Source organism: Lemur catta, chromosome 6 (genome assembly GCF_020740605.2).
Source record: "Lemur catta isolate mLemCat1 chromosome 6, mLemCat1.pri, whole genome shotgun sequence".
NCBI lineage: Eukaryota > Metazoa > Chordata > Mammalia > Primates > Lemuridae > Lemur > Lemur catta.
Genome location: NC_059133.1, coordinates 52393733 through 52415379, shown reverse-complemented (window position 1 = coordinate 52415379; position 21647 = coordinate 52393733). Strand labels below are relative to the sequence as shown.

At 54.8% G+C, this 21647-nt stretch overlaps 1 protein-coding gene across 5 annotated transcripts in view; it reads left to right on the top strand.

The window, feature by feature from the left end:
• Positions 1-21647, top strand: part of LRP1 (LDL receptor related protein 1) — a 77216-nt gene that overhangs the window by 7732 nt on the left and 47837 nt on the right. For 3 of the 5 annotated variants that reach the window (XM_045553570.1, XM_045553575.1, XM_045553573.1), the window contains exons 2-12: positions 1243-1365; positions 3759-3896; positions 6090-6209; positions 7365-7493; positions 7612-7875; positions 16187-16349; positions 16459-16681; positions 17755-17944; positions 18383-18526; positions 19684-19920; positions 21146-21326. In XM_045553570.1, the coding sequence (XP_045409526.1) occupies positions 1243-1365; positions 3759-3896; positions 6090-6209; positions 7365-7493; positions 7612-7875; positions 16187-16349; positions 16459-16681; positions 17755-17944; positions 18383-18526; positions 19684-19920; positions 21146-21326 (1912 nt within the window). Of the gene's footprint in view, positions 1-1242; positions 1366-3758; positions 3897-6089; positions 6210-7364; positions 7494-7611; positions 7895-9156; positions 9299-16186; positions 16350-16458; positions 16682-17754; positions 17945-18382; positions 18527-19683; positions 19921-21145; positions 21327-21647 lie in introns of those variants that run through there. The other 2 variants (XM_045553572.1, XM_045553571.1) reach the window with 2 other exon arrangements.

Here is a 21647-nt window from a genome sequence, read left to right as displayed (position 1 = left end):
AAAGGCGACGAAGGGCTGGGAGACTGGGAACCCAGCCCTGGGTGGGGGTGCTGGGGGCGGGCGTCTTTCCTTCCCGTGGAGGACGTGGCGACAGGGGTTGGAGGACAGCCCCGAGTTCCTCTCTGGGGGAATGGAGGGCTGGTGTGGGCTGCACTGGTGCAGAGCCTGCAGTCAGCTGAACTGGTTGAGTCCTGGTTTTGCCACTTGTCAGCTGTGGGACCCCAGACAAGTCACTTGGCCCTGTTTCCCCATCTGTGAAATGGTGGTATTAGTCGTCCCTACTTTGTCATACTGCGGAGAGGACTAAATAAGATGATACTTGGAAAGAGCTGGTTTACCACGGTTCCCGGCACATACTCAGCACGTAGTAAGAGTTAGCTGTTAGCATTCTTATTTCCTCCTTGGGGAATGAGGTCAGAGGATGAGAGAGAGGCAAAGAGGTCCTGGATGTGGTAACTTCACAGGCTGGCTGGGCCGAAACCAGCTCCTGGAGGTCATCCCAGCCATCCCCCTGCCTCTGCTACCTGAATCTCTTTTCCTGAGCAGTCTTTAGGTGCCTCTTACCTCCGAGGATGTGTACTGCAAGTCCCCACGCCCCAGGTCTACCCAGCAGGAGACGCTGTGTCTTTAGAGAATGGAGGTAGAAGCAGGGCTCTCTGCCCTGCCTGTGCCCTCCCCCCCCCCCGCCCGGCCTCGCCCTCGTGTGGCTTTACCGAGGTGCGAGGCTGTGTGTGCGGTGGGGGGTGCCCCCACAGTTCCTGCCTGGTGGTTAGGGGTTGGGGACAGATGGGGTGATAGGTAAAGGGACCAGGGGGGTTCCAGAAAGCAGGGAAGCAGAGAGGTCAGAAAAGACCAGCCCTGGGCTTCTAGTGAGAGTGAGAGGAAGACAACGAGAAAACGTCAAAGGCCTAACTACCCCCTTCACCATCACTGTAAGTGACCAAAGCCAGGGGATGTGTGTCTGATCAGAGTAGCCAAGAACAGTGAGGGCTTTGACCCTGCTCCTAGGGACAGGCAACCTAGGGGACTTGGGTGGGAGGCAGTAAAATGTGCTCCTGGATCCCCCCCTGCACCCACTAGATACACAGTGTCTAGGGAAGACCAAAAGCCACCCCCCGGCTTAGAGTCTGGGCCAGCTGGGGACTGATGCTGGGGAACGAGGGGGAGTCCTGGGGAGTTTTAGGGCCACAGAGTTGGCCTCCACCCTTCATTTACACCCCGCTTTTCTTGCCTTGCTCCTAGTCCCTAAGACTTGCAGCCCCAAGCAGTTTGCCTGCAGAGATCAAATCACCTGCATCTCGAAGGGCTGGCGGTGTGATGGTGAGCGGGACTGCCCCGACGGCTCCGATGAGGCCCCCGAGATTTGTAAGTACCTTTCCTGGATCCCTGTCCCCAGACCCTTGACTTAGACCTCTTCCTTTGGCAGGCATTTGGGAGGAAGACAGGTGATCTCTAGCCTCACGTGGACCTTGCTCTGTGATTTTATTTGCCCATGACACTGCTCAAACTGTCCTTTCCCCTTCTTCAAAGTGCCCGGCGTGGTCTCTGGTGCACTTAGAAATGGCACCTCGGATTTCTCCCTCAGCCACTAACCCTCAAGCCTGTCAGAAATGGTGTTCTCTGGCTCTCTGGGCTGACAGCTTTGCAAGAAGGTGGCGCAGCCTCCCTTCTCTTCTAGCTCTTCCCTTTTTGTCCCACCTCTGAACTTCCCTGACCTTTGACAGGAGGCCCCCAGGTCTTGCCGAGTCACCCTCCGAGTCACCTTCTGTCCCTAGGCTCCCAGGCCAAAGGCCACCGGCTCTTGCTCAGCCCCTGTCCCAGAAGCCCCACCCCTGTGCGTTTCCCGCCACCCCCGCCTTCCCCTACCCCCAATAAGTGGTGTAATCAGAGGCAGCTGTTTAAACTGGGAAAAAGGTCCCTGCCTAGCCTTCACCCTGCCAAGGCGGGGGGGATGTTGGTGGAGGACTTGCTGGCGGGGACCCCAGAGTCCTGGGCAGCTGGCAGAGTCCTGGAGTCTCCACCTTCAGCCTCTGCCTTGCTTGGCTAATCTGGGCCAGGGTCTAGGCGACTCTGACTTTCCAGGTCTGTCTCTGTTCTCTCTCCTGGGCTTTATGCTGCTAAAGTCCCATCCATGTCCTCTCCTCACGCTTCCACCCATAATTATCAGGGGTAGTTTTAGGGCTGGAAAGAGAGCCACTACTTCTCTCTGCCTCACCCCAACACACTGCCCTGGAGGGGCAGGGGCCCGGGATATTCAGCCAGTGTATCTGTGGTGGGGGTGGTTCAGCCTGGAGTCTCTTCTCACGCCACCTTCACCTGCCACACTTCTGACCTTGATGCTTGGGTGCTAGGAGTAAAGAAAGCCATGCGGAAAGGCCAGATCTGGCTCTTTTTGTTCATTCTTCCCTTAGTAAACCTCACCTTGTACACATGCCCGCACCGTTCACACTCATGCGCACTCCTGGGCCCACTGTAGTCACACACAGACCCACCTGGGCACTGGTGCACCCACCTCCACCCAGATAAAGGGTACAGACATGTTCCCACAGCAGTGCAGAGTCAACACTCTCAGACATGGATGCAGAAACACAACCTGCACTCAGACAGATGCTCCCAGATACACACACTGACATAGAAACAGGCAGATGCACACGGACACACACGACCCCGCCCCCGGACTCACTCACAAAAGGGCAGGGAAACTCATACTGAGGACAGAAGCACAAGCGCACATAGAGACACGCAGATACACCCTCACTGCACACCATTACACATACCTGCTCCCTCACAGTGCCTGTGGGCTCCTGCTCGGGCACACACGGATAGGTGCTCCAGCACACATGGACACGCTCACTCACACATACTGTCCAGGCTTAAGGCCAACAGGCAGTGGTCTGTCTACCTTATCCATCCTCTTGGGCAACAGAGGATGTACCAGAGACATCACTAGTTGGCCACAGCCTTTGACCCTTCCCAAATCCTCCCATCAGGCTAGTTGCTCCGAGGTTGGAAGTCTAGAATAGTGCTGTCCAACAGAAGTATACGCAACTTCGAAACTTCCTAGTAGCTACATTTTAAAAGGTGAAAAGAACCAGGAGAAATTAATTTAAATATTTTATCCAGTGTATCCAAAATACCATATTTTAGTATAGTATATTATCCATATAAAATTATTAGAGTTATTTTGTATATTTTTTGGTATTAAGTCTTCAAAATCCAATGTGTATTTTATACTTACAGTTTAGCCACATTTCAAGTGCCCAGCAGCCACATGTGGAGGGTGCTATGTATTGGCCACTGCATTTCTAGAAGATTTGGCACCACTCTTGGCCCCAGGCTCTGTGACCTGGGGAGCTGTGGCAAGGAGATGTTCTTCGTCATTTGAGCTTCTCTGCCATAGACTCTGCTTCCCTCAGCTCATCAAAACCTTTTGCCTCTGACCTCAGCCTGTGTCCTGAGCATAGAACACTGAGACATTGGCGTCCATAGGTGTGGGGCATTGGGGGTATGGACTTTTTACTGAAGGCCTAGTTTCCACCTCCACCTGGTTGCTTCCAGACATGTGGCTACTGTTGGGAAGGGCGTAGAAGAGCTCTAAGTGGAAGAGTCTAACCAGCTTCTGAGGCCTCCTGAGATCTAAAAAACACAGGTGTCTGAAACCCTCATCGGAGTCTGCCCCATCCCCTACTCCCAGTGAACAGCTGGCCAGACAGCCCCATAGCCAGCTTGGTCACGCCAGCCCTTCTGTCTGCCCCCAGGTCCGCAGAGCAAGGCCCAGCGATGCCAGCCGAACGAGCACAACTGCCTGGGCACCGAGCTGTGTATTCCCATGTCCCGCCTCTGCAACGGGGTCCAGGACTGCATGGATGGCTCGGATGAGGGGCCCCACTGCCGAGGTAAGGACTCTTCCATGCTGTCAGGTCCCAGGTGGATGCCGTGTGTTCTCAGTGGGCACCTGGTGGGATTGGAGGCCCACCATCCCAGGATTTTCTTCACACCTTCAGCGGGGGTGAGGCCTGGTCCTGGTCCCCTACCTAGATTTGCCATCAGATAATGGAGGAAATTGGTGGGCCCCTTGGGCTTGAAGCCTGGCCAGACGGCCCTGTGGGCCTCAGTGACGGGCCCTGGCCTCAGCACTTCCCTCTGGCTGTGTGTGCTTGGACAGGTCGCTACCTCTCTCCAGGCCCCAGTTTCTCATCTGTAAAATGAGAGATCAGTGTTTTTATACTTGTTTTTTAATAGTGTGGTCCTTTCTTTGAAAGGTTTTCTATGTGAAACCTGAGTGGGAACACAGAGAGGAGCAGAGACGCGGTGATTAAAGCTGCAGTTAGGGATCTAGAGTTTAGTTCACCTGCCACCCCCACCAGCGCCCCGGAAGGCAGCCCCAGGAGCTGCAGATCTTTGAGGGACCCTGAAGCCGCTTTGGGCTCTCCTTCTCTGATGTTCTGTACAATCTAAGGAGGTTGATGGGAAAGCCATCCAGGCTGAGGAGGGCACATAATCGTGACAAGTCAGATTCTTCGTGTCTGTGGCTCAGGTCACCAGCTCTGCAGTCTTTCCCCTGAAGGTCCCTGCAGGCTACAGAGAGTCTGGGCCACTGAGCAACTGGGGAGGAGTCCATGATGTGGGGGGAGGCAGAGCCTCAGGCCTGCATGTCAGGGAATAGTGACTTCTCCCTTCTGCTGTCCTCGGGGCCTGGTCCTGGAGCACGAGGTTGGCTGCGAGAGGCCCTGAGCAAGGCCCTGGGGGATGGACAGACTTGGTGGGGTTGGGCCATGTCCTGTGCCACATGCATGTCAGAAAACATCTGCCTGTAGGAGGAGACACGTCTGGATCCTGTTCACTTGGGGCAGGGAGTATGGAGCAAGGGAGTTTGTGGAAGGTTTTTCCTCCTTTCCTTAGGCTGATTTTGCATGTTTTTGCCTGAAGCTCCTGGGCTGGAGGCTTGGGGGCTGACTTCAGTTACCACTCACCCTCATTCTTATGGGATGGTACACGTCCACGTTTACTTCCTTTGAATACCTTTTCAGTTTCAAAAACAACACAGAACCTCGAAAACCTAGGACTTGAACTTCCATCTCTGATACTACAGAAGTTGGGCCTCCTCATCCCCCCACACCATATCCAGAAGAGAAACTCTTTTCTAGGTTTTCCAGAGCAAATGATATTTTCCCCGTTTGTGGGGGAAAGCTGGACAGGCAGCTCAGATGGGCTCCCGGGTGGAAGTGGGGAGGAGGAAAAATAGCTGAGGCCTGGCCCCCCATCCCAGTTCTTCCTGGCAGGCTTACTGCCTCTAAACGTCTTAGCATCTCGGCGGCTCTCTCCTAAGAGGAGGTAGGGGGAGCGGGGGTGTGAGGCAGCTGGACAAAGGGGTCTTTGTGGCCAGGCCGCCTGGCCCCACGCAAGGCCATTAACTGGGTCGCTGGTCTGGGGGGGGCAACTGCTCTCCCACCTCTCCCCCCTCCTGTCCCATTCCCTTCTGTCTCCCCTGTGGAAGTGGGTCAGTGGCAGGAGAAAGATTAGAAAAGGATCCCGAGGGAAACAGTTTTGCTCCTGTTCCCCATCCTCCACCTGGACCTTGGGCCTGCTCTCTGAGCCCCCTAAGGCCCAAGGGACGGGTTGGAGGGGTGCTTCCGGGCCCCTGCTGGGATCCTGGCGAGACAGACTCGCTTCCATGCCCACTCTTCACCCTCAGCTGAAGCCAACATTGTAATCCCCAGGCAGTGCAGACCAGAGGCATACGAAAGGGATAAGACTCACCGTCCCTGCCTCCTGTTGACCCTGACAAAGTATCAGAACCCTTCCCCATGGGGACAGAGGTGGTCCAGAGCAGCCAGAGCAGGGAGACGTGGGTTCTAAGCCATAATTGGCTGTGTGACCTTGGGCTTGTCTTACATCCTCTCTGGGCCTCAGTTTCTTCTCTTACCAAATATTAAGATTTTATATTTGTATAAAGATGGAAGGGTGCTTCCTAAGGCCCCTTCCATCGTTGACCCTGTAGCCCTTAGAGGTGGTTTCTGAAGGTTGCCTGGAATTGGGAGAAAGTGGTCTGCCAGGTCTGAATGTGTGTCTCTCCTGCCCCCACACAGAGCTCCGAAGCAACTGCTCTCGACTGGGCTGCCAACACCATTGTGTCCCCACACTCGACGGGCCCACCTGCTACTGCAACAACAGCTTTCAGCTGCAGGCAGATGGCAAGACCTGCAAAGGTACGTGAGTGCATGTGCTTATGTGCTTAGGTGTGTGTGCTGGGAGCCAGGTAGGGTGGGCAGGGGCAGGGGGCCTGGCTGGGGCAGGAGAAAGAAGGAAGGTGCAAGAGAAGGAAGGCTACCGCTCCAGGGCATGAACGTGCACCCTAACCATTTGCTTCCACCAGCCTTTCCAAAATTCATCTTAAAATTATAGGTCATCTATAAATTTTCTTGTTGTAAAAATATTAAAGCATTACAGATAAAACCAAAGTCCCTTTTGACAAATCCCCCTCAATTCTGGTCCCTGTCCCTTCTGTCTAGAGGTCAGCTCTATTATCAGTTTGCTGTCTCTCTTTCCAGGCCCCTTTTTTGTGCATTTGTGTACATGTACTCATGGAAAATCTAATCAGAAGTATTGCTTATGTGTGCATGCTCTTTTTACATAAATGATACCACACTGACTGCCTTATTGTCAACAGTTTTCACTCATCAGTATGTTCCAGAGACCTTTTTCTGTGTTAATATGTAGAGATCTACATCATTGTTTTAAAAACCACTGTGATGTGAGACTACTACCACAGTTTACTTGGCCATCTCCCTATTGATGAGTAAGAGGTTCCCAATTTTTCACCGCCACAAGCACTGCAAACTTTCCTGTTTTAAATTTGCCTCCCTTGGGTCTTTGCGCAAATGCCACCTTCTTGGTGAAGCCATCCCTGACCCCTCTAAAATCACACCCCACCCACCGGCAATCTCTATCCCTTTTCTTTCCATTGCATGGGCACCTCTAACATACACTCTTCCTTTTTGTTTCATTTATTATTATAATAACAAATATTTCATTTTTATCAGAATATTTCAAGTTTCACGAGGACAGCAATGTGGGTCTATTTTAAAATTCACTTGTGTTCCCCTAGCACCTGGCACGTAGTAGGTACTCAGGACATCTTTTCTGAATGAACGAGTGACATGTGCATGTGTCTTTCTCTAGAGTAGATCTAAGACTGGACGTCCTGGGTGATAAACTTTGCACATTTCATGCTGTAATAGATTCTGCCAAACTGTCCTTCAAAGTAGCTATAAGGATGGACACACTGGTGGTATCTGAAGGGCACCGGCTTCCCTGCCCTTGTCACACTGGATATTGCCACACTCTTGCCCTTTTCTTGGCAGACTTTGACGAGTGCTCAGTGTACGGCACCTGCAGCCAACTATGCACCAACACAGACGGCTCCTTCACATGCGGCTGTGTCGAAGGATACCTGCTGCAGCCAGACAACCGCTCCTGCAAGGCCAAGAACGGTGGGTGGGGTTGCCTGTGGCCACAGTGTGAGGTGCCCTCAGTGCTGTTCCCTGATGGGTGGCGGCCTGCGAGGTCCGAGGGCCCTAGCTGCACTGACTCTTCTCTCCCCATCCCCAGAGCCAGTAGACCGGTTCCCTGTGCTGTTGATTGCCAACTCCCAGAACATCCTGGCTACGTACCTGAGTGGGGCCCAGGTGTCTACCATCACACCTACTAGCACGCGGCAGACCACAGCCATGGACTTCAGCTACGCCAATGAGACCGTATGCTGGGTGCACGTTGGGGACAGTGCTGCCCAGACGCAGCTCAAGTGTGCCCGCATTCCTGGCCTAAAGGGCTTCGTGGATGAGCACACTATCAACATCTCCCTCAGTCTGCACCGTGAGTCGTCTGCTTCCAGGTCGGAGGGCAGGGGAGGGCAGGGGAGATGGGCAAGAGGGACCTTGGCTGGAACAGGGGCAGGGAGTTAGCCAGGGTGACCCCTGTCTGGGGCAGGAGCCTAGTCAAGATGCCCCGACTAAGGCCAAAATGGGGGCCTAGACATGATGACGCCTGTTTGGGACCAGGGCAGAGCTCCCTCCCTTCTCTCTGAGCACATCTCTGGCTGCCTCCTGCATTTCTGGCCCAGGGATAAAGGGGCAATGAATGATCAATCTCCAGAGACCAGGGACTGTCCCTCCTCTGAGATAGCAGCATTGATGAGACCACAGGGGACTTTCCCATGCAGGGGGAGCGAGGACTAGGGAAAGGAGATGGAGCCTGGGGAGCCCCGTTAAGCTGTGGCTGAGGGCGAAGGGGCCCGGCCCGGCTGGGTCTGTCTCCAGGTTCCATTGTTTCCCTCGGGGGGCGTTGCCAGCATGCACGCCCCACTGCAGGGTGGGTGGGGGATCCTGTGGCGGTGGCTGTGGGGCTTTGTGGCCGTGAATGAGACTATGGGAGGAGGGTGAGCCACAAGAGCATTTTAGGATATCCTGGATGTTCCCCCGCAGGCTCCTCCCTCGGCTGTACTTTCCTAGGGGTGGAAGAAGGGGTGTCGTAGGATGGGGCACGAGCATGGCTGGGTGTAGATCCACTGCCTGGAACAGGCCTGCTCATCTCAGATGTGGTTGCACAAACAAACAAAAAACCACAACAGCTTTAAAGTCAGAATCTGGCATCATCACATTTCCACGAAATGCACCACAGGGCTGAGGGGAAGAATCTGGCCTGTAATTGATCTGACCCCCTGGGGGAGAAGAACTTGATCCGTGACCTGACCTTGCGTAAACCAGAATTGCCTGTCTCTGCCTTGGCTTCCTAATCTGCATAATGGGTTTGAGCTTGTAAAGGACAGCACACATTTGAGGTTTCAGATTGCAAACCTTGGGCCCCTCTAGAAGATCTTCAAGTTCCTTTATTTGGCCCCTGTGATCCCCACGGAAAACAGATCCCAGGAGGTTACATTCTGGGAAAGGGTAAGGGGTCCTTGGGAATGGTGGGGAGCAGGGCTTGCCCCGAGAACCCTCACTCTCTGCGGCCTCATCATATGGGCCACATCTCGGCCTTTGGCTCTTCCAGAGCATGCCGATGGAGTCTGAGGCTCACCTGTGATCAGATGTTCTTCCTTGGGCTGCTGGGCCGGAGGCTGCCAAGTCTGGTTGGCTGAGCTCTTGAGGACTGGGCTGCTCAGGGAACCCCATGGCCAGCAGGGTGGAATTGGAGCAAGACTCTGTGATACAGGCACCCTCCCCCATTCCTGGTTGTCTGCCCTACCCAAAAGGCCTGTCTGGGCAAACAGCTCCAGCCCTGCCTCAGGGCCAGACAGGTAGGTAGGTGACTACAGGATACCCTGGTGGGAACCTTCTCAGCTTCTGCTCTGGCCTGGTCCCCTTATCTGACTTTCTCCCCAGGAGAAGCAGGAAATAACCACAGGCAGGTACCTCTCCCTTGGCAAATAGTCTTGCCTCCCAGTCTGCTAGACTCTTTGGGCCCCTCTGGGGCAGAGTCCAGGAGTCTGGAAGAGTCCAAGGTACTGGGGGGAAATGCTTGTGGGGTAAATGAGTAGGTTCCTCTTGCCCCAGCTTCTGTCCCTTCCTCTCTGCCCTCCCCCACCCCACACCCCTGCCGCCTGAATGTCTGGCTGTCACCCTGAGGATGGTTGTTTTGCTCTCATCCCACAAACTAATTATGGGCCCTGAGCTGAGGATGTCTGAAGTGTCTTTCTGCTAGTACCCTCCCCCATCCCCAGGTCATTCCTCTTCCCAGGAGAGGCTGGCTGGCCTGCCATGGTGTGTGGGGTGGCCGGTCCCAGGCACTCACCTGGCAGTGCCTGCTGGCCTGTAATTAGCTCCCCAAGGAGGATGAAGAAGAAAGGATGCTGCTTTCTCTTGCTTTCTCTCTGCCCTCTGGGGCAGGCCTCCCTGCAATCATCCCATTCTTTGCTGTGACTGTGACCTCTGTTGGACCCCTGGGGCTCAGCCCCATGCAGCAGTGGTGGGCACAGAGGGAGGAGTCTGACAATTGAGAGGTGTTGGAGCCAGCGAGGCCAGCCTGCTGGGGTGGGGAGAATGGGGAGCCTGCCCCAGAGAAAACTCTGGAAACAGAAATAGAATAGAAAGAAGGAAGGAGGCCAGGAAGTGAGCCTGGTTCACATGGTTCCTGGGACATGTGAGCCAGACCTGCTCTGAGTCCTGAGAGCTCCGGGGGGCCTCCACAGCCCTGCGGGTTGTGTGCCTGGGCTGCTGACCCTTCCTGCCCTGGCCCCCAGTGTCTTCCCTCAGCCTGGGTTGGGGTGGGTCACCTCTCCCCCACCCACCTGGGACTGCACTCCAGAGCCCATCCTCCCCTCTGTCGCTGGCCCAGTGGGAGGGCTAGGAGGCTCCCATTCTGTGACTGGCAACCTGGACTGTGAGAGCCGAAAGAGAAGGGAAGACCCTTAGCAAGCACCGGGAGCAGCCCCCAGGCTTTCAATACTGCCTTTCCCAGAGTGGCTATGCCTTGATTTTCAGGTGATACATGGACAAGCTTTTTTCTGTTGTTATAATTATGTTTTTATTTGATACTCATTAGGAAACTCCTATAGCTAGCATATCAGATCTATGATTTCATACATTGTTTAGAATGCAGCAAAGAAAAGAGAGTTGATTTAAAGAACTAGTAAGAAAATAATAGCACAAGCTGTACATAAACATGGCAAGCATTTTGCAAGTGATACACAAACGACAAAAGTTCTGGAAACTGAGGCTAAGAGGCGTCAACAGGCCTGGTAGTCCCGGAGCCAGGGACCTGGCCTGCCCACCGCACCCCATCTGTGACCACCCTCTCAGGGAACCTCCAGCCCCATCCTGCCCCTACAGGGCTGCCCCTGGGCAGGGCTGGTGGTCCAGCCCACTGACCCCAGCCCAGCCCAGCCCAGCTCTATGTCTCCCTAGCCTAGCACCTCTGGCCTGTATTCCCCTCAGCTCTGAGGATGTTTCCACTGCAGAAAGAATGAGGCAGACTGCAGGAGTGGGGTCCCGGGAAGGTGTGTGTAATGGTGAGGGGAGGTTCTGAGGTTGCAAATAGAGGCCTTGGAGAAAATAAGGTTTGCTGAAGTCACTTAGCGATTTTGGACTGTGCGTGAAAGCACGGTCTAGAGGGGAGGTCCCAGTGTTTCCTCTCCCTGCACCATGCTGCGTGGGGAAGGAGGAGGTGGGTGGGGAGGTCCAGAAAAGCCCCCTAGGCTACAGGCAGCAAGGTTGCGAAACGGGTCCCCAAGTCCAGCTGGCTAACTTCACTTTCCCTCCCTTTTTCCTATGTGTGTGTGTGTGTGTGTGTGTGTGTGTGTGTGTGTGTTTAAAATCACCACAGGAAATGGGTAGTGATTTGTCTAGAGGGGAGGCAAGGAAGGCAGACCGCAGCCCCTCTGAGACTATGACGAAGTGGCTCCCACTGCTGGAAGGGGAGCAGTCTCCCCACTGCACTGGCACTGGGTGCCCCCAGGCCTTCTCAGCCTCCCACCCATGCCCACAGAACACTTCCAACTTTACATTTGAAAGCCACCCACCCCCTTCCCTGGCCTGTGACCCACAGGGTGTCAGATTATCTGGCCTTGGGCCCCTGCATCCTGGCACTTCTGCTTCCCATTCCTGCTCTGAGTTTCCCAATGTTTTACCAGCCCTTCATGCTCCTCCTCTCTCCCAGCCACAGCCAGCCTGCGTCTCCTCCCCCACTGTCTCCTTGAAGTTGCCTCTCCACCCAGCCTGCTCCCAGCTCTCCCCTCCCTGTTTTCAAGCAAAGGAAGTAACTTAAGCAAGAGAGACGTGTTTTAGAGCCCAGCAAGGATTTCTCAATAGTGGGAAGACCCTAAGATGGGCTGAGCAGAATCCAGGCAGCTCATCCCTGGGATCCAGGATGAAATGCCTCTGGGGAGGGAACCAGGCAGGGGAAGGGAAGAGGGCACAACCCCAGGCTGGAACCGTGAGCAGGGGCAGGAAGGGAGCCCAGGGGAAAGAGGCAACACGATGTGGCTAAGCTCTGGACTCACTGGGGGAAGGAGGAACAGCTGAAGTCAGGACCTGGCAGGAAACTAGGAGCACGAGGCCATGTCATTCAGCAGTGTTGCTGCCAGGCCCGCAGTCTCCTTCCTACCTTCCAAGTCCCCCGACTCTTGATCATCCCTCCCCTCGGGTGAGATCCCTGAGTGGGATTACCAGTGGGACTGTCCTGAGGCCAGAGAAGGAGGATCCCGGCAGTACATGGGAAGGGAAAATGATGTGCTAGCTCTAGGACAACAGAGTGAGGACTCAATATTCAATAAATATTTGCTAAACGGATCAATACCTGTGTGTCAGGCACTGGGGACAGAGATGAAAGGCAGCACCCTGACCTCACAATATTTGTAGCCAGGTGAACAGGCCGTGACAAAAGAAGCTCCGGAGGCCTGTGGAGCCTGTGATAGGGCAAGTGTCCTTCTGGGAGCCTGGGCCAGTCTTAGAGAGTAGTAGGCGTTAGCCCACACTGCCCACCTGGGTCCACCTGTGGTCGAGAGGCCACGGCTCTGGCTGGAGGCACACATGGCAAGTTGGTGGAGAAGGTGGGAAGGGAGGGGGTCAGGTGAGAGAGGACGGTGGTACAAGCAGCAGCTCCTGTGCGTGGAGCGTTCAGGATGTGGCAGGCCCTGTGCTAGGTGCTGTTAGTGCACTACCTGATCTTACAGACAAGGAGGCGGAGACTCAGAGACATTAAGTAACTTGCCGGTACCCCCACAGTTGGAAGGTGACAGAACCAGAGTTCAAAGCCAGGCTGTCTGTGCCTAGAGCCCAGCTGGCTCCAGGGCAGAGCAGAGTAACCGGAGGAGAGGTGGTGAGGTCCCTGGAATAAGGGCCCGAATCCAGTGTGTTCCCTGGGGTGTGGTTAAGGTGGAAGTGGGATCCTTCTTCCCCATCCAGGGACTTCGTGCCATATCCTACAGTCTTTGGGTGTGTAGATGTGTTGGGGGACATTTTCTCAGGGCATAATGGCCCCCTTCCTTCCCCAGATTTCTTTATTTTAGAGAAAGTGACTGGAATCCTGCAGCTGAAGCTAGGGTCTCCTAGGATGTGGGGTGGGAGCCCATGTTCTGGGGAGAGCAGCCGCTATTTAGGGAAGTGCCTCCTGAGCAGGGTGAGTGGCGGAGAAGTTGAGAGCCCCTGGAGCTGCCGGGAGCAGGGAGCGCAGAATGCTGAGCACTGGGGGTGGGGGGCGCACTCAGCACTGACACACACATCCCAGGTCTATTCTGGGGCCTGGAACTGAAAGTCCCAGGTGGCTGTGGTTTCTCCTCTGGCTCCTGCATCCCCCACTCAGCTTCCTAGCCTCCCTCTTTATGCTGGAGTCCCCAGTTCCCCTGCCCCACCCCAAACTTCTCCCACAGCATCCTCCCTCCTGTGGGTTTGAGATTCTCCTGTCCTCAGGATTTGGGGCCTTTGGTTAGAGCCCCCTTATAGGTGCTCTGGGCTGGGTCAGCCCTGAGCAGGCTGGGTCACATAAGGGACAGCTGCCCTCTGGGTCTGTGGACCCAGAACACTCAGGTCCTGCCTTGCCAGGGGGCCACCTGAACCCCAATTCATAGGACAGAGGGGAGTGGCCCAGATACCACCTATGAGGGACCCTTGAGGGGGAAGTTCCTCCTCCTACTTTGAGCCCATCTCTCTGGGCTGGCCTTGGAGTGGTGGCCAAGTGTGTGTGTGTGTGTGTGTGTGTGTGTGTGTGTGTGTGTGTGTGTGTGTGTGGTGGGACAAGCAGAGGAATCTGAACTTTAGGAGAGAGGAAAATAAAGTGGCAGAGGGAGTTGGATAACAAAGGATTTTTGCTTGCAACTAATAGTCTCCAGCTGCAAAAATACCAAAGGGGAGGCCAGGCAGGCTGGGGACTCCAGTTCTTGCCAACTCCTCACCGGCCTGCTGAGTGGGGCCCTGCCTGGCCTTTGCGGAGGTGGAGGGGAGACTGGCCAAGGGTAAATATCCGAGAGCAGGGACGAGCTCTCTGCCTTTCTTCCCAGAATTGGGAGGGAATCCAGGCCACGTCCTGAGGCTGGGGGGATGATTGTGGGGCTGCACCTGGGATGGGGCATCCGCGGTCTGCAGGTTTCCTCCTCCTCCCCTCTTGCCAAGGGGAGGGTGGATGGGGGAGCAGGGGCAGGGTGTTGCCAGCCCTGGGGCTGGGCAGTGACTCAGGGAAGCCTCAGGAAGCTGGAGAGAAGGACACAGCCACGCCAGCTGGTGCCGGGAAAACAGCTTTCACTGATGAAGTTCAGATACATGCCAGCAGCCCCCAGACCCCTGCCGGGCCCACTAAGTAAAGGCCATGCAGCCCTGTTTGACTTTCAGCCATGCTGCTGGCTGCCTGGGGCTGAGGCAGGTCCCCTGCCTCGGGGCTTCGGTGTCCTTTGGAGTTGGCCCAGCAGCGTTCATTTTAATCTCTTCTCTCTGTGGTAACAGTGTGTGGGACAAAGAATTTGGTTGCCTTGCTCCTGCACTGGGCCATTTTTCCTACAGGGCCTGGAGCTCCCCAGTCTCCTCTGCCCCCTCTCTCTGACCTCGTTGGGATGGGACAGTGTTGGGGGCCCAGAGGAAAGAATGTCCGGGTGTGGGGATGCATGAGCACTTACAGGGGTGACACCTCATCCCTGTGACATCCTTCTCCAGTCATCTGGGGTTGGGGTTTAGCAGAGGGGACCTGAAGAAGAAACTAGTTTGATGAAGGCCTCAAACTGGCTCTTTCCCTTCCTCCCCCCAGCTTTGGTCCTGTGACTGTGAGTCAGTGTCAGGGCCCAGCCAAGTTCCCCGGAAGCCACGTTCCTGTTCCCTTTGCCCCCACCCCCACCCGCACCCACTATTAGGAAATAGCCGCTGAGTCCTTGTGGAGAGGAGGGGGATGAGAGAGAGGTTGAGCAGAACATGATACCTGCGCTGTATAGGGCAGAATAATCCTCACGGGGTTGAGTGTGGGTAGTAGGGGGTAAGTTTCCGCCAAAAGCAGGTGGTCCAAAGATTTCTTTACCTGTTGGGGAAATTGGTGGAGATGGAGTGCAAGGCAGGGGTCCCAGAAAGTCACTGCCTTAGGAATCCCCCAGTTTGCAAGAGGCATCACCGCTGATGGCGGTAGTTGGAGGGGTGGTGAGTGGATGGGAGCCGGTGTGTCTTGGAGAGGAGGGGCCCAGAGGAGCCCAGCAGGGGTCCATGTCCCCAGACTTCCTGCCTCCCAGACTTCCTGCCGCCTGGCCTTGCCCCGCCTTTCTTTGGCCCTCCTTGGCCTCTTCTCTCTCCTCCAGAGCTGTGGTGTAAACAGAGTATGGGCACCTGGTCTCCATCTTCTTCCCCAGCTCCCACCTTCTGAAGCCCCCTCTCTTTCTGAGCCATGCCTCAGTTTACCTTCACGGTCCTTTCATGGCCCTCCTTCTAGCTTCTTCAGGGAGAGAGTCTATATCTTATCCCCACTTCTTCTGGCCCTCACAAGGACAAAAGGAAATTGAGCAATAGGGACATGAAAGAAACAGGGGAGTGGAGTGAGTAGAGGAAGTTTGGCCCATGTCACTCATTTCCAACCTTTTGCCACTTTTTGATCTCTGTGGAGCCCGTATTTTGAAATAATTTTCTCTCAACCTGGGTTTATTAATGTATACCCAGCTTTTTCATTTTTAAAATTTATTCAGTATGTACAGCTTCCAGTCAGTGCTTCTGGTAGCATGAGATAACTAGACTTACCATATAAAATTGATAAAAGTCCAGCCAAAAGCAAAGATGAGTTAGTCTGGGTGCTCTTATCTCAAGTAAAAGAAAATTAAACAAAAAATACTGGAATGAGCTAGTGGGCCTGTCCTCTCTACCCTTTGGTGCCCCAAGAAGATGGGCCCTGTTCAAGAACGGGCAAGAGTTGGGGAAGCTGTCAATCAACGTTTGTCCAAGGCCTCCCGTGTACCACGCTGAGCTCAGTGTGGGGAGTGGGCTGTGTGCAGATATTCTCTTTGGAGAGACCAGATTTGTGGAAAGATCACCAAGAATACAAGGCAAAATGTGCCACTGCTGGTAACTCCCACAGGAGCTCAGGGAAGGGAGACAGCTGAAGCTAGGTGGTGGAGGAGGGCGTCCTGAGAAGGTGGGGTATCCGTGTGGGTTGTCACCAGCACGGGGTGGGCGTGTCTGTGGGAGAACCCACCCCACCCCATAATAGCTCTTTCATTCATGCTCTCCAGACGTGGAACAGATGGCCATCGACTGGCTGACAGGCAACTTCTACTTTGTGGATGACATCGATGATAGGATCTTTGTCTGCAACAGAAACGGAGACACGTGTGTCACTTTGCTAGACCTGGAACTCTACAACCCTAAGGGCATTGCACTGGACCCTGCCATGGGGTGAGAGTGGCAGGCAGGGGTTCTGGCCCTGGAAGGCGGGAGGCAGAGGCTGTATTGGGAAGGAGGGTGCCCAATATCCAGACCCCACTTAACATGCATCTCCCCACAGGAAGGTGTTTTTCACTGACTATGGGCAGATCCCAAAGGTGGAGCGCTGCGACATGGATGGACAGAACCGCACCAAGCTGGTCGACAGCAAGATTGTGTTTCCTCATGGCATCACGCTGGACCTGGTCAGCCGCCTCGTCTACTGGGCTGACGCCTACTTGGACTACATCGAGGTGGTGGACTACGAGGGCAAGGGCCGGCAGACCATCATCCAGGGCATCCTGGTGAGGGAGCCATTGTCTGAGGTCATTGTGGGGGAACCATTATTCAGGGCCTGCTGGTGAGGGGGAAGGCTTTTCAGGGGAACCATTCTCCAGGCCTCCTAGTAAGGGGAGGACAATATGGGAGCACGGTTGTCCCAAGCCCTCTGTGGGACTAGGGTGGGCATGAGCACTTCAGAGAAAGGAGAGGATGTGGCTTCTGCTTTTTAGAGACACCTTTCACTTCTTTTTTTCTCATTTGATCCTAACAATAACCCCTGGGAAATGAGCAGGGAGGTGGTTCAGTTCTCTTTTGGTAGTTGTAAAAAGCAGGGTTCAAAGAGGCTAAGTGATTTGCCTGAGCTAACAAAGCTGGCAATAGTACTGGGACCTAGTCTAGAACCTTGCTGCCTCAGAGTGGCACCTCCATTCTGGGATAAATAGGGTGCCCAACCATCCCAGTTTGCCCAGGACTGTCCTAATTGTAGCCCTGAAAGTCCCATGAACCAGCAAACCCCTTAGTCTCGAGCAAACTAGGACAGTTGGTCACCCTAGATAAGCTACGTGGTTGGTCAGGCTGTTATAGGGCTTGCTTGGGGCAAGTGTGTCCTCTCAACATTCTCAAAGCTGGTAGCTGGAGTGAGGCTAAGAATGTTCTCTATGGACAGAGTTTAGAGCCCAACTCTATTTCAGGCTAAAATCATTAAGGCATATACTGTGCACCTAATTCTGTGAAGGACATGGTTCCTGCCCCCCAGGGGTCTGAGTATAGTGGGTGGGCTAAGTCCACAAATCACCACACCAGACACTGAATAACAGGGTGTCACCAGAGAGACAGAGGGTAGAAGGAAAGAACATCTCTGGCTAAAAGATTGCGGTTCTTCAAAGAGAGGCTCTGTGAAGGGTGAGTGGGATCTTGGAGTGCAGAAAGTCTCAAGAACAGGACAGTCCGGCCAGAGGTGACAGGTGTCAAGCAGAGAGTTAAAAAACCAGTAGGATGACTTTGGGAATGCAGGTGATGAAGTATGGATGGAAGCGGTGGGATGGAAGGACCCTCTTCTCATCTCGTGCTGACCATCCCTGCCTGCCCGTCTCAGATCGAGCATCTGTACGGCCTGACCGTGTTTGAGAATTATCTCTACGCCACCAACTCGGACAATGCCAATGCCCAGCAGAAGACGAGCGTGATCCGTGTGAACCGCTTTAACAGCACCGAGTACCAGGTCGTCACCCGTGTGGACAAGGGTGGTGCCCTCCACGTCTACCACCAGCGGCGCCAGCCCCGAGGTGAGCGGGGCTCCACGTCCCCTCCAAAGCTGGCTTTCCTTCAGGATCACAGCCCCTCCATGGGCCCTCCTGTGGGGCCCCCTGATTCTTTCACCATCCACCCCAGGCAACCTGCCCTGGCCCCTCAGTTTCCCCTGCCAGCCCCTTTCTACCCCTTCAGCCTCTACATCCCACCCCCACAGAGCCCATTCTGCACCCCCAGGTCCCTTGCCCGTCTAGAGCACGAGCATCTGGCTGTGGGCAGCTCCCTCCCCTGACCACCAAAGCCCCCACCTGGCAGAGTCTGCAGGCTGTGTTCAGTGGGGCAGAGGAATTCCAGTCCTGTGGCTTCCGAATCCTAAAATGGGAGCATGGGCACCAAGACCACAGCAGTGGGGGTGTGGTCAAGGCCTGGGCACAGGTCTCTCAGGGTCCTGACGGCTCTCTACCTGCCCCCAGTGAGGAGCCATGCCTGTGAGAACGACCAGTATGGGAAGCCAGGTGGCTGCTCGGACATCTGCCTGCTGGCCAACAGCCACAAGGCGAGGACCTGCCGCTGCCGCTCTGGGTTCAGCCTGGGCAGTGACGGGAAGTCGTGCAAGAGTGAGTAGCAGGCAAGGGCACATGTGCCACTGGGATGGGGCGAGAGGGTATCCTCACATGTACCCCATAGCCCAGCTGCTTCTGCTGAGATGCAGAGAGATGAAGGAAATTACCCCAAGTGTCATTGCTAGTGAGGGGCAGAGATGGGACTTGAACCCACATCCTAGAAAAGCGCTATTCCCACTACCCCATGGTGGGTTCCACAGAAGACTGTAAACTGGTTCATTCATTCATTCAGCAAGTATCTAGGGAGCGCTCACTGCATGTTTGGGACTGTTTTGGAGATGAGGATTAAGCAGCGAACAAGACAGAGGTCCTTGACCTCATGGAGCTTATAGTTCAGCAGGGAAAACAAACAAAATGACTTTAGGTGCAGATAGGTTTTATGAAGACAATAAAGCAGAGAATAGAGTTAGTGATGACAGTGAGGGCTGCTCTGAGGATGTGGCATTTGAGCCGAGCTCTCTGTGAAGTGAGGAAGCCAACCAGGTGACCACCTGGGGGAAGAGCATTCTGGCAGAGGGGCGGGACATTGCAAAGGCTCTAGGGCCGCCTGGGCTTGGAGCAGCACCCTGAGGCCAGTGGGGACAAGCGGCCGCAGGGCAGACAAAGAGGGAGAGGTTGAATTTTATTCTAACTGGAATGAGAAGCTCATGGTGACTTTTGAGAAATGAAGCGATGTGCCTGGATTCACGTTAATGTAGAGGTCACACAGCTGCTGGGTAGAGGATGGATAGTAGGGAAGTGGCTAGGAGGCTATTACAGTGGGATGGGCAAGAACTGATGTGGTTTAGACTAGGACAGTAGCAGAGGAAGTGGTCAAAAGTGATCAGACTCCAACATATTTTGAAGGTACTGCTTTTAGGCCATAAATTTCACTGTTGAGCAGTGGGCAAGTAACCAAAAACCTGCTACCCTTCCCCCATTTCCCACCATTGGAGGATGTAGATCAAACCCCCAGGGCACTGTGGCCCAGGACCCAGCACTGTAGGTGTTAGTGTGTGTGTGGTCTGTCCATCGGACCCAGAGCCTCACCTCTCCTACGTCTCCTGACCCAGTACAGCGGGGCCATTGCAGCCCTAGGACCGTGGCCCCAAGGTGGGGTGATGGTCATGTGCGTGTGTCTGACTTTGTGCCCTGGCTTGTGCCTGCCCTAGAGCCGGAGCATGAGCTGTTCCTCGTGTATGGCAAGGGCCGGCCAGGCATCATCCGGGGCATGGATATGGGGGCCAAGGTCCAAGACGAGCACATGATCCCCATTGAGAACCTCATGAACCCCCGAGCCCTGGACTTCCACGCCGAGACTGGCTTCATCTACTTTGCCGACACCACCAGCTACCTCATTGGCCGCCAGAAGATTGATGGCACTGAGCGGGAAACCATCCTGAAAGACGGTAAGGGCCTCTGGAGTGGGAGGCCTCGGGGTAGGACTCCTAGGGACGTGGCCCACTGGATGGGAAGGGGTCTGGGGCCTAGGCATCTCTTTCTCGGTGCCCTCTCAGCATGGACAGTCCCCTGCTGACTGGCTGGCTGGGCTGGTTGGCATGGAGATGAGGGGATAGACAGATTGACCCCTGCATGACCCACTTCTTGGCTGAGCCGAAAAGAGGCAGGAGGATGGATGGGTTAGGCAATGTGGGCCGTCCTTCCCAGCCCTTGGGAAAACTCAGGGTCTCTCTGCCATTGGCTCAGAGCCCTGGAGCTGCATGCAGCACGCGGCTGGGAGAGGATTCAGGCCTTGAATCAGGGCCGGGCCTGCCAGATCGGAACAGGGCCCACCCACACGAGTGTGCACACTCAGGGTCTATATAGCTAGACCTTATGGCCGTCAAAAACTGCATGTCACATGTCCTGACAAAATTATGTTTTGTGGATTGAATCCAGGTTTTTCCCTCTGGGCTGCTCAGGCAGGGCCACAGTGAATTGTCTTCCGAATATCTGCACAGAGGATCCTGAGCTCTATGAGTTCTGCCCCAAACCTGCACTTGGGCCCCAGGTCTAGGCCTCCTTCCCGGTCAATCCAGCTGATGCCAGTTACCACCTTTGCCCTGTCCCCACACCCCCCACTGCAGCCCAGAGAACCTCAGCAGTCAGCAATCATATCATAAGACTTTAGGGAAATCAAAAGTAACTCCTCATCAGGAAAAGATTGGGGTTCCCTATATCAGGGAACTGCTGTTTAAAGGACACTTGAGATGAAGCCTTTGGCTAAGTGAAAAATCACTTCCTAATTTATTCATTTTGTTAATTCAGGATTTTTAGGTCTAGAACATGACGTCACACTTGTGCCCAGAGCCATGTGCACGTTGCTTCAGGTCTCCGCTCACACATGGGCCAGACGTGCCCTTACATGAGAGCTCGCACCAGCCACGTAGTTTACTGGCTGCCATATGCAGTTTTGAGAGACTGTACCTCAGCACAGATGTGGAGACACAGTGGCCTTCCCTGCTCCTTCTTCCAGCCTCTTGTCCCCATCCCCCCCCTCCCACCTAGGGCATCAGAGGCTCCTGTGTTCCCACCTAGACCAGGCTGCTCAAGGGTGCACGCACCCTGCAGGGTTGGAGGCAGCAGTTTTGAGCTTCCTCTGAGGCTCTCCGTCATGGGCCCTCTACCCCACAGGCATCCACAACGTGGAAGGTGTGGCTGTGGACTGGATGGGGGACAACCTGTACTGGACGGATGATGGGCCCAAGAAGACCATCAGCGTGGCCAGGCTGGAGAAAGCTGCTCAGACCCGCAAGACCTTAATAGAGGGCAAAATGACACACCCCCGGGCCATTGTGGTGGATCCACTCAATGGGTGAGTCCTCCCCGGGAGGAGGCAGGGAGTGTGTGGGCCTCGGAGAACTGGGGGATGAGACAGGGAGGCATCTGCAGAGGGCAGCTGAGGTGGGACACAACAGGACTCAGAGGCTGAAAGGGGAGGAGGTGTCCCCGTCTTCAGGGCAACGGGAGTGATGCCTTAAACACATAAAGAGAAATCTGTTGCCGCGACTCCCAGCTCAGAGTCTTCACTGGCTCCCCTGACCCCTAGAAAGAGACCCATGTTCTCATCAGGCCTGCACATCCCCACGGGGTCTGCTTGGGGCTTGTGTGACCTCAGCTGCACCTCACTTCCCAC